Here is a 13927-nt window from a genome sequence, read left to right on the forward strand (position 1 = left end):
GTGTTACCTCTGTTTCGTGTAAAAAAAAAAAACAGTGACACTCAATGACAGAATGATACAAGATCATTTGTTAATCTCACCCAACATCTGTATCTCTGATACCATCAGCTAAATACCGCCACGCGCCCAGATACAGGGCATATGAGGCAGGGACTCAGTGTATCCCTGAGGAAATAGGAGATTAGCTGATCATCAGTTTGGCAAAGGGAAAACCACGGTCCATTGAAATAGTCAGATTCACCCACAGACAGTGACTCACCACTCACTAATAAAGTGACAACTTGACTTTACTGATTCTACTGACGTGCACTTAAAACTGGTGGGAGACTAGTTCAACCAACGACTGAGCACTAATAATTAATACTGAGAAACGTCACCTTGATTCTTGCCTTGCAGATCCACCCAGTCTTGCAAACCCAACAGGATGAAACTCAGATGAAGAATGAAGACCTGGAATTACTTTTTAACATAAAGAGTTAGATTTTGCCATGTGGGATTCTCTTTGAAGACTTCGTAAACATTTCACAAGTCAATGAAAAGACGACAAATCAAAGTTAATCTATCACTGGGATGCACCCAATTTATTATTGTGCTCTTATGACAGTAATCGGGGCAATAGTGAACATCAGAATCATACAGTGTTCTATCTATGCTGCAAACAAAAGCCTAGAGTATGTTGTTCTGCATCACCAACCTCTGAAAGATCATCTCTATGTAGCCACAGGACTTTGAACCAGAAACATTTCCTAAGCATTTTAACAGTGCCATAACAAACATAAACAAAAACAAATGCTACATTCATGATCACCTAGAATTAAGGACATTTTAGTGCACAACATGAGTCCTGTGTACCTGAAAGAAACATACATGCTCAACATGTTTTTGTTTTTTTTAAATGGACATACCATCTCTATAAAATAAGTTAATCCGATATTTATGCATTTCAGCATAGTTCTTTAACACATTTAATGCAATATGTACAAACATTCAAAAGAAAATCTACACAGACGTCTATATTTTGCAGCAGTTCACTCCACCCTTTATCAAAAAACTGTTAAAGACTCCGATATAATCTGACATTATGACTCACGCTAAAGTAATTCATATACATAAAGATGGAGTCCTGGAGGTGCAGGTTGCTCGGTGAATAGAAAGACTTCAACAGTGCTCAATGCTGTTTGCAGAGGAAGAGGCGTGGTGCATGAATAAGACTGTACAGTATCTTTTCTTAAATGAGAGTCCAAACAGAGTTACATTCAAGTCAATCTAACAGGTGAAACCTTCTGTACGCACAGAGAGAAGGTAGCACTTACAGTCAACCAAAGGATGTGCTCACACATTTCAAAAAGCTAGATATGGATATTTTTGGAGCTTTCTATGGATTTAACTTTAGAAGAAAAGCACACAACGGATAAACGTGTACACATTATGCATCACTACCATCTGTAGCTTTTTATATTTACTGAAGTCCACCCAAAAATCTGATGTGAAGCAAGCATTTTCTCTATTATTCAGTACTTATGTGTGTGCATGTGCATAGGTCAAATAAAGAACCCACAACATTGAAACCAATTTATAAGTTGAACACGAGACGAGGGGTAAAGTAAGATCCTGTGAAAAGTACGACAGGATAATAAATGTGTATGTGTAAGTACTCATGGTCCATTATAAAATGTTCCCTTTGAAAAGAACCCTCATCCGTTACGACTTCTCTCAGCTACTTCTCACGGATCCATCGGTTCTGCTGCTTCATCAGCCACGTCCTTGTCCACCCTCCCTCCTCCACTCCCCTTTGGCTAGCTCTTCTTTCTTTCCTGCTCCTGGCACTGCAAACTTTTTCATCACTTCTTTTTCAAATGCCTCCATTTCGTCCTCTATGGCGCTGTCCTCTTCTTCCCCTTCTTCCCCTTCTTCATCGCCTTCCACCATGTCTTCCAAAATGTCGCCCACATCCTCGATGAATTCTTGGAAGCTCATCTGGTCGTGAACAAAGACGCCATCTTTGAAGAATTCCGCTGCTAGCTTTTTGAGCTCTGTTCTTTTGGATTCGTCCACTCCCACCTCCTCAGCCTTGGTTAGGTACGTTTGGAGTATGGCTTCAAACTCAGGGAAGAGGACAGGGTGCAGCCCCTCTGATCCGGCACAGGACTCCAGTGAGTCACAATGCTGTGATGGTTTGGCGTTGTGCTGGAGGCGGTCTTTTTGCTGGACCCAGTAGTCAGGATGCTCCAGGGAGGTCTGGCGGTGTGAGTGAGGAGGCTTCCTGTCTCCCCATAGATGCTCTTCTTCATGGCCATTTTTCAACTTGAGCTCATCTTTGTGCATCTGGGAGCTTGACTTGTCCTTCTTCCAATCTTTCTTTTCTTTCTGTCCCTCTCTCTTCCACTTTTCTTCCTTGTTTTCCCACTGTTTACTCTCATCTTTTCTCTTCCACTCCTTATCATCCTTTCCATTTTTCCAATCCTTCTCCTTCCATTGTTTCTTCTCATCCTTCACCTTTCTTTCTTTACCAGGATTTTTGTTCTCTTCCCACTGTTTCTTTTCACCTTTTCCTTTCCATTCTTTACTATCTTTGCTTTTTTTACTCTTCCAGTCGCCCTCTTTCTTCCACTCTTTCTTCTCTACTTTCTCTTTCCAATCTTTTTTCTCCCGTTTGTCTTTGCCACTTTCTTTGAAGCCATCCTTTCCTTTCTTCCATTCGCCCTTGACCTTGTGAATCTCTCCATGGTCTCTTCCTACCTTCCAATCCTTCTTCTCCTCCTTACCCCTCCATTGTTTTCCCTCATTCACTTTCTCATGCTGTTTTTTTTTCAAGTCTTTCTCCTCCTTTTTTTCTTTTCCCCCATTCTTGTCTTTCCACTCTTTCTTACCTTCCCTGTCCTTCCATGACTTTCCTTCATCACCTCTGCTCAACTTATCTTTCTCCTTCCATTGTTTTGCCTCATCACTGTTCCACTTCTGCTTATCTTTCTTCTTTTCCAACTTTGCATGTTCATGTTTGTCTTTTTTCCAGTCCCCCCCATCTTTGCGCTCCTTTTTTGCTTCTTCCTTCACTACAGATTTTTCTCTCTCTGTCTTGTACTTTTCATTCTTTTTCATATCTTTCTTTTTCTCCTTCTGGTCATCCAATGGCTTCTTATGTTGACTCTCTATAGAGCCATCTGTTTGCTGTGTGCTAACCTCTGGCTGTCCACCAGGGGGCGACATAGATGCTCCTTTTGCTGCTAAAAGAAAAAGACACAAGAAGTCACTACAACAAACTTGAGAAGTTAGCATTTAAGTGAGACAAAGAGAAAAAAGAAAAGTGAAGCAATACACTACACTTTCTCTTACTATAAAAATAAAAGTCTTTTTTTTTATCCTTCATGCCCCCTCCCTACCTCCCCCCTCTGTCCTCCTATAGTACCTGGGGAGAGTTTTAATTCAGTCACAGTGGATCTCAGCATTTCTAGTTCTTTGTGTAGGGCCACGACAGACTCCAGCTCTCTCTTCATCCTCTCATTGTCTTTCTGAAGGACAGGAAGAGATGCAATTTCTTTCTTCAACCTACTGTTTTCCTTCTCCACCTCCTCCCACCGTAGACGCTCCTTCACTCCCTCTGCCACCGCTCCCTTGGCTACTTTTAGCTCTTCTTTCTGTGCCTGTTTGAAAAAGGCCCAGTGAGAATATTATACACCCAGTGACATGATTTTTCACAGACTCACATGAATATATGTGGCGATGTATGAAACATAAACGCACACAGACTGGTTGAAAGACAGAATGGAGTCACACCTGAAGCTGGGCTTGTAGCACAGAAATCTGCTCGTTCTCTTTGGCTAACTTATTTAGAAGCTCTGTACTGTCAGCATCTACAGGGGACGATGGAACCTCTGGATTAAGCCACTCCTGACAACAACAAAAAACGCACACCAAGTAAAACAACATTTGAAATGACTCACAGAATTCTCATTGTCAGACAGACAGTAGAAGAGAAGCAAGAGAACGGTACATGATGAGACTGGGAAGAACAAAAGTCCAGAGTAGCACATTTAACAGACAATAGCAGTAATGCTGCCAGTGTGGGTAGTCTCCTGCTGAGCAGATAACACTGAATATTCATGTGGTATTCATTGTGCTGTAAAATGGATACATAAAATGGCATAATGAATAAAAAACATGTTAGACAAGAGTGAGCACAGACATACTTAAGAAGGGATTAGATGTTATAAATTGATGTCACACTGACCTGTTTTCCTGGTAACTCTGGGTCTTTCAACTCCCTTGTAGCATAATCACTGTCTGAAAATGTAGGATTCAAAACTTTATTTTCATGGAAATAGAACCCCAACAAAAAAACACAGAAGAAAAATATGTACATGCACATTTCAAAAGATTCAACTGGGAAGGTGGGAAAAAAAAATCTCTACACACATCTTCTGAAACTCATCAGGTATAAATGATCATACCTGGTGATGTTCGGTTTGACCGCAATGTTGTACTATCTAATAAATATGTCAGCGTAAAGCGAGACAGTGAGTGGGAGTTTTTCTCATTGCCTTTAAATGATTAAACTAGCACATACCCTCACAACAATCAATGCTTTTGAAATAAATGATATACTTGAGCGCTGAGTAGGGGCAGACACTGTATAATAACATTTAATTCAAAATGAAAGGTAATGGACAATGTATTTAATGCCTGTTTAGCCTGAAAACCATGTATCTATATTTGTCTTTCTTATTTTCCGCTTCAGCATGAACCATTATTGCCAGAATATTCCAGTAATACATGAAAAGCAAAGCCTTTGTGTGTATAGCATGTCTCAATAATGTTTATCTTCTTCGTCTTCTTAATGTAGTACAAGGTTTTCATTTAACAATGGTGAAGGAGCTGTGTTGCAAAAGTGTATAAGCGCTTGCTCACAATCGTGTTTATAAATATACTCTGCTTTGAAATTTGCGTTAAAATATGTTTTTTTCTTTCACTCTGCATGCACATCCAACACATGCAGCAAGTAGGGCACAAAAAAGCATGCGCGCACAAATGAACACACACATGAACACATACCCTCATCCAGGTCCATCAAGACACCTGCAGGTACAATACATCTCAGTCTCAGAGCTTCCAAATTATAGTCCAGTGCTAGTTACCCATTACTTTCCTCTATCTAAACCCATTTGACGTCCTTATGTTTACATCTTAAATAACATTAAACTCAACATTTCACATGGAGATGCCTACCAGAGATAAAGATGGTGCCAAGGCCCAACAGAATGACAGCACCCAGGATGCACTTGTTCACGGAGAACCCGCTGTCATCGTCACGCGGAGGCAGCTGAAACTCTTCCACACCTTCCTCTTCCTCCTCTCTTTGTCCAATCCGCTCAATGGCAGCTAAGAGAGACCTCCTTCTCCTCACCTCTGGCTCTCCCTCCTCGCCGGTCTTCTCTGCGCTCTCCTCAGCCACCTCTGAATCCACAGGGGAGTGGGAGGGAACAGTATAGAAAGTGGTTGTTTAAATATATTTGATTATAACTCTGTGATAGGTTCATTCATTTTTTTTTTTTTATTGGTATCCCAAAGGCATAAATGTTCATAACAGCGTCTCAATTAATGTTTATGAATCTCATGATATATTTCTGACAGATTGATTATAGGAAAACAAAGCACTTGCAAACTTTTGGACATAACTTTGCTTTTGCACTTAAACAGCTGATGTTAGAGAGCACAATATAACCAGTAGGATGCTGCAGCGGGAGACAAAACCCTCATAGGTACTGCATGGGTCTTAATCTCCTCTGCTCTTCATGGCAAGCTGCTTAATTTGCTCCATTGCCATTCCTTATTTCCCCTTTAGACTACATTATTAATGCTTCAATCTGAAACAAATTGTCTGGTAAGTGCTTCAAACGCTCCATTTTGTAACTTCTGGCACCTCCAAACAAGTTTCCAAACTACTTTGACACTTCATTGTTAAATGGTACTATAAATGAGCTCTGAGATGAACCCAATGACACTGAACTCTGGTTGGTAAACTAAAAAGTGTATGAAAAAAAAAAATGCACAAGAGAGCAAAAGGAGGCTCATTTTTTAACGCTGTAGTGAGAAAAAAAAAAAAGGGCTGCAGACCAAAAACACGACACTGCAAAAAACTTTAGAGGTCCCAGTCCCTCTGAAGCCAATTTACTTCTGCAGGGTGTCATGCAACTAAATGATCCTCTGTCACATCATGCTCCCTTCCTCATACCAACCACAGCCTCTCCAGACAACCTCCTGGCCCAGATACTGAACAATTCCAAAACCAGCTGGTCCACCAAGTACACTTCAAACACAAATAGTACATACTGCTTAGAGAAATAAAAGAGAAGGTTAAAACTGGTGCTGCGGTTATTAGAGTAATAATATAAACAGACTTTGTCTTGTAGTTCATACCTGCCTGTTTCCCTATATCAGGCGTCCTCGAAAACAAGTCTGACTCCTCCCCCTCCAGTTGTAGCCCCTCCCCATTTAGCAAATGCACTGTTGCTTCTTGTGTGAGCCTCTCTTCCTCCTGTGTGGACTCCACTCCTCCCAGAGTCTCCGTGCTCAGCAGGTAGACTGGGGGTTCCTCAGGAGAGGGGGTTATGTGGGTGTAGGAGTCAGAAAATGAATCAGGGTCAGGACTGGTCTGTGCCGGGCCCTCAGGTAGGTCCTCTGACTGGCTGAGTGTATCACTGTCAGGGACAGAGCTGCTCGATACTTCCAAAGAGGTGGGAACAGGGGATTCAGTAACAGCAGCTGGCACTTGGGCATGTTTCTCAGTGCTTGCGTCTCCACTTAGCTGGGCTGTTTGTTCTTCTGGTACCTGGTCAGAGAATCAGGTAAATAACTGCTTCAGGTATCATACTGTCAAAGATTTAAAAAACCCTCCTTTAAGAATTTTTAGTTTTAGTTCAAGACGAACTTAAATGCAAAGGTTTTGACATTTTGGTACGTATTTATATTAAAACTTAAATACCACTCCTTCCTACATGTCGCAGATAAGACACGTCAAGCAGTCAGTCAGCCTAGTTCAGTACAAAGACTGTGTGGGAAACATGGCAAAGAGTGGGTAGGGAGCCAAAAGTGAAAAGGTAAGCCAACCAGCACATCTACATCTTACTATTTAACAAGTTAGTGTATATTTTACACTTCACATATATGATAGACGAATATGGATAAAAGTTATAGTTATATGCTTGACTATTTCTTGACTTGGGTCTGTTTCCAAATAACCACAAGAACTTCAGGAACTCCTTGTGGCCAACAAATTGTCCACAATAGTACAGAGGTTTATGGAGAGTAGAGATGGGCATGGTTACTGGTACTTATCGGTACGACTGTGTATTATTTGTCTCAAAAAACGTGCGTGATTGCATGTGGACAGAGGAGCAGAACTGACATGAAAACAGTAATTTTATCCTGAATCCTGATATATATCTGTAGGAAACAACCCTCAGGTATATCACTGACTATAATAAACAGTATTCTAAAATATAAAATCTACAGGAAAAGAAAGCTGAAACTGTTGATCCAGTTTTATACCCAGAGGAGCAGAGTGTGTCCATGAGCTTAAGGGTATTCTTGGTGCTGGTAAATCACTTACCGGAACCAAAAAGTTCTGGTTTTCAGCAATCCAAAAATAGGTACTTACCAAAACAAAAGTAGAATTGCGGGAAAAGGACACCACATTTTGCATGTGCAACACCAAATTAAATAAAGTTGGGACATTGTGTAGATGTAAATAAAAACTGAATGTGATGATTTGCAAAACATGGAAAGCCCAGATTTAACTGAAAATAGCACAAAGACAACATGTCAACTGAAACTGAGAGAAGTCACTGTTTTTTGGAATATGCCCCAATTTGAATATGATGCCAGCAATACATTTCAAAAAGGATGGAGCAGGGTCATGTTTACCTCTCTGTTGCATCACTTTTTCTTTTCACAAGGAGAAGAAACTGAAGAGAGCAACTTCTGTCATTTTTAAGAGGAATGTTTTACCGTCCATGCTTAATGTAGGATTACAACTGTTGAACAGTTCAGGGTCTCCTTTGTCTTATTTCACGCTTCATAATGCTCTAAAGATTTTCATTGGGGGACAAGTCAGGACCGCAAGGAAAAACCAGCTCATCAGCCAGGCTCTTTTACTACAAAGCCATGCTGTTGTAGTACATCCAGAATGTGGTTTGGCATTACTTTACTGAACTAAAGGAAGGCCTTCAGAGAATAGGACGTTATCGTATGGCAGCATTTGTCACTGCAAAACCTGTATATACTGCTCAGCTTTAATACCAATGCTATGTAGACTAATGCACCCCCATAATAGGGATGTTCCTGGCGACTGATTTCCAAGTCGGTTAAAAGTCAATTTAAATTCAGACTGTATGACTTATCTAAGGTAAGAAACAATCAGAAAACAGTAAAAATCAAATCAAAGAGCATCAGAGCTCGCGACAGATTTTGACTTTGCCTCGGTCTGTGAACACAGTTTGTCACTGCAGTCACAAATGTTAGCTGAAACACTTCCATGCAGAGAGGAAACCGTCTATTAACCAGATCCACAATGGACTATGTTTTTCGGAAATGAAACTATTTTCCAGCACAGTGTTTCACAGAGTGTTGAACGGAAATTGCTCTGGTAGCTGGAGCGGTGCCAGGGTGCCCCTTGAGCAAGATATCGGACCCCCAACCGCTGGTGTGCTCCCTGTGTAGCAGTGTGTAGCAGCCCCACTCTGACATCTCTCCACTAATGCATGTCCACGGGTGCTGTTTGTGCATGTGTGTGTGAGAAGCATGTCTCTCAATAGCAGAGTGTAAACCTGAATTTCCCTCAGGGATTAAAAAAGTATTTCAAAATCATATCAAAAATCAAACCTCCCTGTCCTTACTTCAGACAGTCTATGCATCTCTGGGATGCTCTTTTAATACCCAATCATTTTACTAATCTGTTGCAAGTTACCTCTAAAATGTTCCATCAGGTGTTTTCACATCTTTTCCAGTCTTTTGTTGCCACTGCCCTGACTTTTTTAAAACATGTTGTCGGCATCAAATTCAAATTAGATATCTCATTTTCAAAAAAACAACATTTGTTTCCACATTTGTTATGTTTTCTTAGTGCTATTTTCTATCAGTTATGGGGTTTCAATGTTTTGAAAGTCATCACATTCTGTTTTGAATTACATTTTACACAATGTGCAAACTTTTTGAATTTGAGGTTGTATTACATGATAGGAAATTAGGTATTGGTGTCTTACCGGTTGGCCCTCCACAGGTGGTTCCTCCACAGACCCTTCACCATTTGCGGGCTGGTTGCCCCCTAGATCCCCATCATGAAAAAAAAGAAAAACAGAAGGAAAGAATAGAGACTTTCAGGGCGGCAGTTTTAGAAATATTGCATACCATCACAGTGTGTATAAAACCAAATGAAAAATGGAATCTTATTTTTCACCTTTCTATTTGACTTGTTATCTGAGAACGCAAGTAGAAATCATAGACACACACAAACCACAACAAGCTCATGTGACAGAAAGGTATGTTTTCCTGTGCCATAAATAAATATTTATATAGTCAAATGCATTGTGACAAACACCTGCTGCAGAAGGAAGACTTTCTTCATGGTGCTCTGTCCCCTCTTCCAAAGGCTTCAGGGTTTCAGCTACAGTCTCCTATGACAAACAACAGACATTACAACAATCAAGAAAGATAGTGGCTCAGTAACAATGTCTTCATTAACAGCTACTGCCTGGGGGCCGATTAAGCAAGGCATGTATAACTAGCCCTAGTGCTGTTAAGCCAGTCAGACACTCTGTCTCCTTTTGTCTTTATGATTGAACTATTATTATTAAGTCTTACATCATAAACCTACTTCTCGCATTAAGATGGCCCAAAAGAAAATCAATTAGGACAGACAATTTGCTTTTTTTTTTTAAAGTCATTTTCAGTGAGGTCATGCACAGTTGCTCCACATGCTCTATGAAGAGTTGCGCTACCTCAGGAGTGAGGATGGTCCAGCTGTTGTTAGTACTGCTGCCCCCAGACATGGCCCCCTAGAGGCTTTGCCTGTCTCCTGCAACACAAGAGGAACATACAGAGCAGAATACATGATCCGCAGTAGTCGACAAGAACAAATCAAACAGATTAATGTCCTTGACATTCACGCCTTTGTGTCTTTGTGTCCTCTGCCTTTAAGCTGGCTGTGTATTTTTCCAATAAGGTTCATTCTTAATTTTAAAGATGGCAGAGTTGGAAAACAGGATCTGATTTGATATTTAAAAAAAAACTGTTATACTGAAGTGACAGCTAACAACACTAAGATGTCAGGTGAGTCTGCCACTAGCCCACAATTACTTTGAAAGAATGACGCAGCTAAGATACATTTGCATCCTCTGTTTGCACATGCACAGTATTTGAATACATGCTGTTGCTATTCAGCCTCACCCATTATGCCAATAAAAGAACCTACTGTAACCTGTTGCTAACACTTTGCTGTGTGTGTGTGTGTGTGTGTGTGTGTGTGTGTGTGTGTGTGTGTGTGTGTGTGTGTGTGTGTGTGTGTGTGTGTGTGTGTGTGTGTGTGTGTGTGTGTGTGTGTGTGTGTGTGTGAGTGTGTGTGTGTGTGTGTGTGTGCGAGAGCAGGAAGTCCTGGTTCCAGGGACAATTCAGTTCTTCATTAGTAGTTTGTGTGTGTTGTGGGGCTTTTGGTCACCCTGGCTTTTGACTATCCCAGAAAATGTTTTGGCAGAGACACGGGTAACTATGGCCAGCACCGTTCTAAAGATACAGACAGCAGAATGGGCCGTCTATTTTAAAAGTTACTTCTCTGTTAATATACGCCCATAAAATACCACATTATAGCTTAAAATACACCCATTACTACATGAAAATGACTAAGAAATCCAAAGTTTACAGTTAGATAAACTATTTCCTTTAATCTTCACTTACAGTCAGGATCACTCAACAAGCATCATAGATTTCAATTTCTCCATCTGCTCACATACACAAGTATAACATCTTTCCATTTAAATAGAACAGGATGACAAAACAGAGATGCATGTATTTTATGTTTAGTCTGGCTCACTTCAGTGGATGCAGAAAGAACTAACCACTTAAGTTAACACCACACCGTCTGGGTAATGACACACTTCAATCCCCAAATTCAATTCTCTCCCAGCTCCGCAATTTAGGTCTTCTAATCGAGCGCTTCCCAAGAGAGGTCTGCTGAATCTAGCCTAAGGCCCTGGGAGCATTGTGCAGCATATAGTGGAATGGCTTAAATAGATAGCGGCTAAATATAGCTGCCATGAGATTGACTAGAGACAGGAAGAAGGAGCGTACAGAAGATAGCCAAATTGGAACAAAACGCAGGAAGCAATGTTTTCAGAGGACAGTGTTTAAAAGGACTATTCTACATGCTCAAAGGAGATGGCTTTTGACAGAGAATAAAAAAGTATTAATCTCTGGTAGGCCCTATTGTATTCTCTGGTCTCTATAAGTGAACTTGTAAAGCTTTACATCACATCTTAAACTTTCTCATTTCATACCTGACATACTACCTGATCTCAGTTTATACGTTTTCATATAAACAGTGATCTGTTTCCAGTTGAGCAAGCCTAATGTGTCACTTAAAATTGTACACAGCAATTGAGGCCACGTTAGTATTTTCTTTTATAAAGCAAAAGATATGATAACAGACCCGGGTTTGATCGTGTTATCTGACTCAGGAAGAAATTACCAAAAAAGGTAAAGAGAATAAAGTGCAGGACAGGCAGGCCATTAGAAAAGCAATGTAGGCTGCCAGCGAAAACACCATAAGGAGCTTGTTCTCAAGAGTTCTCAAACAGGACAACCACCACAACAGTCAGCATATCAAATCACTATATACAGTGAAACAGCATCTTTTAGCTGGTAGGGGAAATGTCAAGGCAACTGGGTTAATGAAAAAAACTTAGTACCGAGTAGCCTACAGTAGGCTTACCAGAATTAAACTAAGAAATATAACATTTAGACGCCATAATGACCAATGATAGTAAGATTAAATCACAGAACTGTTCAGCTGGCAGGTTAAGAGTCAGCATAAGACATTAATTCAAAACTTTCAACCGTGAATACAGTCAACTGAGCAACCAGGAAAAGTGAGTTAAAGCGACGCTGTCAACGCAACAAAAAAAAAGTAGCCAACAACAAAAGAATGACGTTATAGCTTTGAAAGAATAAGCTTTCAGGGGGGATATTTAGGTCAATCTTACCGTGTTCCGCTGCTTCACTTGAGACTCCACAGTCAGTCAAGGATACAGAACCAGAAGAAACACTTCTGAATCTTGACATCCAACTTTGGAACATAAAGCGTGCCTCCTGAAGTTGCATGATTGACGTGCCTCTTGTCCATTCAGAAGACAGCGTTTGCTGCAGTCCAGCCCCTTGCTTCCCAGCTCGACCAATGGCAATGGGGCGCCACTGTCCCTCAGTGGGACGCTTACAGTCTATGGTGGGAAGGGGTCCAAGATGATTGACACACGCAGGTGATGGTGCGTATGTAAAACATACATCTCACATAGGTTATGTTTTTTTTTTTACACACCTCCAGTCCTCAGCATTTTATACTGGTAGTCCTCGGGGTTGGGTTTATTCCAGGAGGTTGATATGTTGGTCACAATATCCCCCTCCCACACAAATATATTATTAGGCTGTATAGTATGACTTACAACACATAGGCCTACATTATAAACTATGTCAAATAGAATAAATACTAAATATCATCCAATTCAAACCACAAACTAAATCATTCTTTTAGCTGTACATAGTACATTTACTATAATATTAATGACAACAAAATGAACAAAATTGCAGACATAAAGGTAATTTTTTTTCTATACATTATTTCCTTTATTTATGCACACCAGTGTTTGTTGTACAGTGTTCATCAGGGGTGAGATTCCTTAAAATCCGAGGAAGAATGCAGGAAACTCTAACCCAGTCATCATTTGTTGCATTTGGAAATGTGTCTGTGTGTTTACTTTTTGATTGGAACCCAAGGGGAGAATCCTTTAAACACTGAAAAACAACAAAACAGAAAAAAAAACTCATCACACAGCATTAAAAAAAACAACAACAACAAAAGCCTCTCATTGTCAAGCTTACATTTTAATATTGAGGATCTGACTTATTACATACATTTAATCTAAATTATTTAACATTTTTTACACTCAAATGGTAATTTGTGGTAAGATGATAAAGGACACATACCTTCCAATGCGTTGCCAGCAGTGCTTATCAAACACTCAATTTCTGATTTCTGAAAAGGTTGTTGAAACCAAACTCAACCGAAGAAAAAATAGAAAGAAAATCAATGCTTGACCACTTGATCTATCTTTGTCTCAGTCTCTCAGTCCAGGATCTCTTTGATGCACCAGCAGCACAGCAGGAAATAGAGGCACTCCTTAACAGACTGGATGAAACCATAAGCAACGTTTCCCCCCAGGAAGTTTTTGCCTTGTCCCAGACCCATGGCCATGTCCCTCAGGTGCTGTCCCAGAGAGGAAGAAGGCATGGCCTGGGGAAGAGGGCGCTGGGGATGCATGGCTCTGGAGAGGAAAATTGAGCGACCAGGCAGAGGCAAAAAACACGAGGGCAGTCGCTGAGAAGTAGATGATGTCTGACTGGGCCCGTGCAACAGCTGAGTTCTGGCTCAGTTAGCCCCTGTACTTATAACCTCCTACACTGAATACATGAACGTCCTGCTTTTTCTGGACTGTTCCCTGCTTTCAAACATCTGCTGATTGATTAAGGGCCTTGTTTACCTTTGTATTGCACTGTTCCCCTCTGTTGCATAGTACAATCCCCCTATAGGCTCTAATAATCCCTGATTCAGCCCCCTACTGTTACAGGCTCATCTTTTCAAAAACAAGAGAGTTCCAGTAGCTCCAGT

The 13927-nt window shown here is 40.7% G+C and overlaps 2 protein-coding genes across 7 annotated transcripts; both read right to left on the reverse strand.

Moving 5' to 3' along the window:
- Window positions 1-554: 554 nt before the first annotated feature.
- On the reverse strand, window positions 555-12402 carry pbxip1b (pre-B-cell leukemia homeobox interacting protein 1b). 6 transcript variants are annotated; one of them, XM_061050669.1, is made up of 12 exons: window positions 12249-12402; window positions 9993-10069; window positions 9593-9668; window positions 9258-9319; window positions 6415-6826; window positions 6230-6304; window positions 5224-5451; window positions 5050-5073; window positions 4229-4281; window positions 3775-3888; window positions 3551-3641; window positions 555-3221 (listed from the first exon to the last, which is right to left on the reverse strand). In XM_061050669.1, exons 2-12 carry the CDS (start codon window positions 10041-10043, stop codon window positions 1753-1755), a joined length of 2655 nt encoding a protein of 884 aa, XP_060906652.1. In that variant the 5' UTR covers window positions 10044-10069; window positions 12249-12402; the 3' UTR covers window positions 555-1752. The 6 variants fall into 6 exon arrangements, with proteins under 6 accessions (XP_060906652.1, XP_060906650.1, XP_060906647.1 ...); XM_061050667.1 differs by having other exon boundaries at window positions 555-3224; XM_061050664.1 differs by having other exon boundaries at window positions 3407-3641.
- Window positions 12403-12857: 455 nt separating this feature from the next.
- lenep (lens epithelial protein) lies at window positions 12858-13687 on the reverse strand. The gene is made up of 2 exons (XM_061050673.1): window positions 13246-13687; window positions 12858-13053 (listed from the first exon to the last, which is right to left on the reverse strand). The coding sequence occupies exon 1, from the start codon at window positions 13577-13579 to the stop codon at window positions 13385-13387; it is 195 nt and encodes a 64-aa protein (XP_060906656.1). The 5' UTR covers window positions 13580-13687; the 3' UTR covers window positions 12858-13053; window positions 13246-13384.
- Between the last annotated feature and the right edge of the window lie 240 nt (window positions 13688-13927).

The sequence above is a fragment of the Labrus mixtus genome, chromosome 11 (genome assembly GCF_963584025.1).
Source record: "Labrus mixtus chromosome 11, fLabMix1.1, whole genome shotgun sequence".
Lineage (NCBI taxonomy): Eukaryota > Metazoa > Chordata > Actinopteri > Labriformes > Labridae > Labrus > Labrus mixtus.

Bases quoted from the DNA above. Each gene is read 5' to 3' on its own strand.
- pbxip1b (XM_061050663.1), bottom strand. From the start codon at position 10,043: ATGTCTGGGGGCAGCAGTACTAACAACAGCTGGACCATCCTCACTCCT. The intron at 6,305-6,414 runs GTATGAACTACA...TTGTGTTTGAAG, and splicing joins TGATATAGGGAAACAGGCAG to TGTACTTGGTGGACCAGCTG. The intron at 5,074-5,223 runs GTAGGCATCTCC...TTGTACCTGCAG, and splicing joins TGGCACCATCTTTATCTCTG to GTGTCTTGATGGACCTGGAT.
- lenep (XM_061050673.1), bottom strand. From the start codon at position 13,579: ATGCATCCCCAGCGCCCTCTTCCCCAGGCCATGCCTTCTTCCTCTCTG.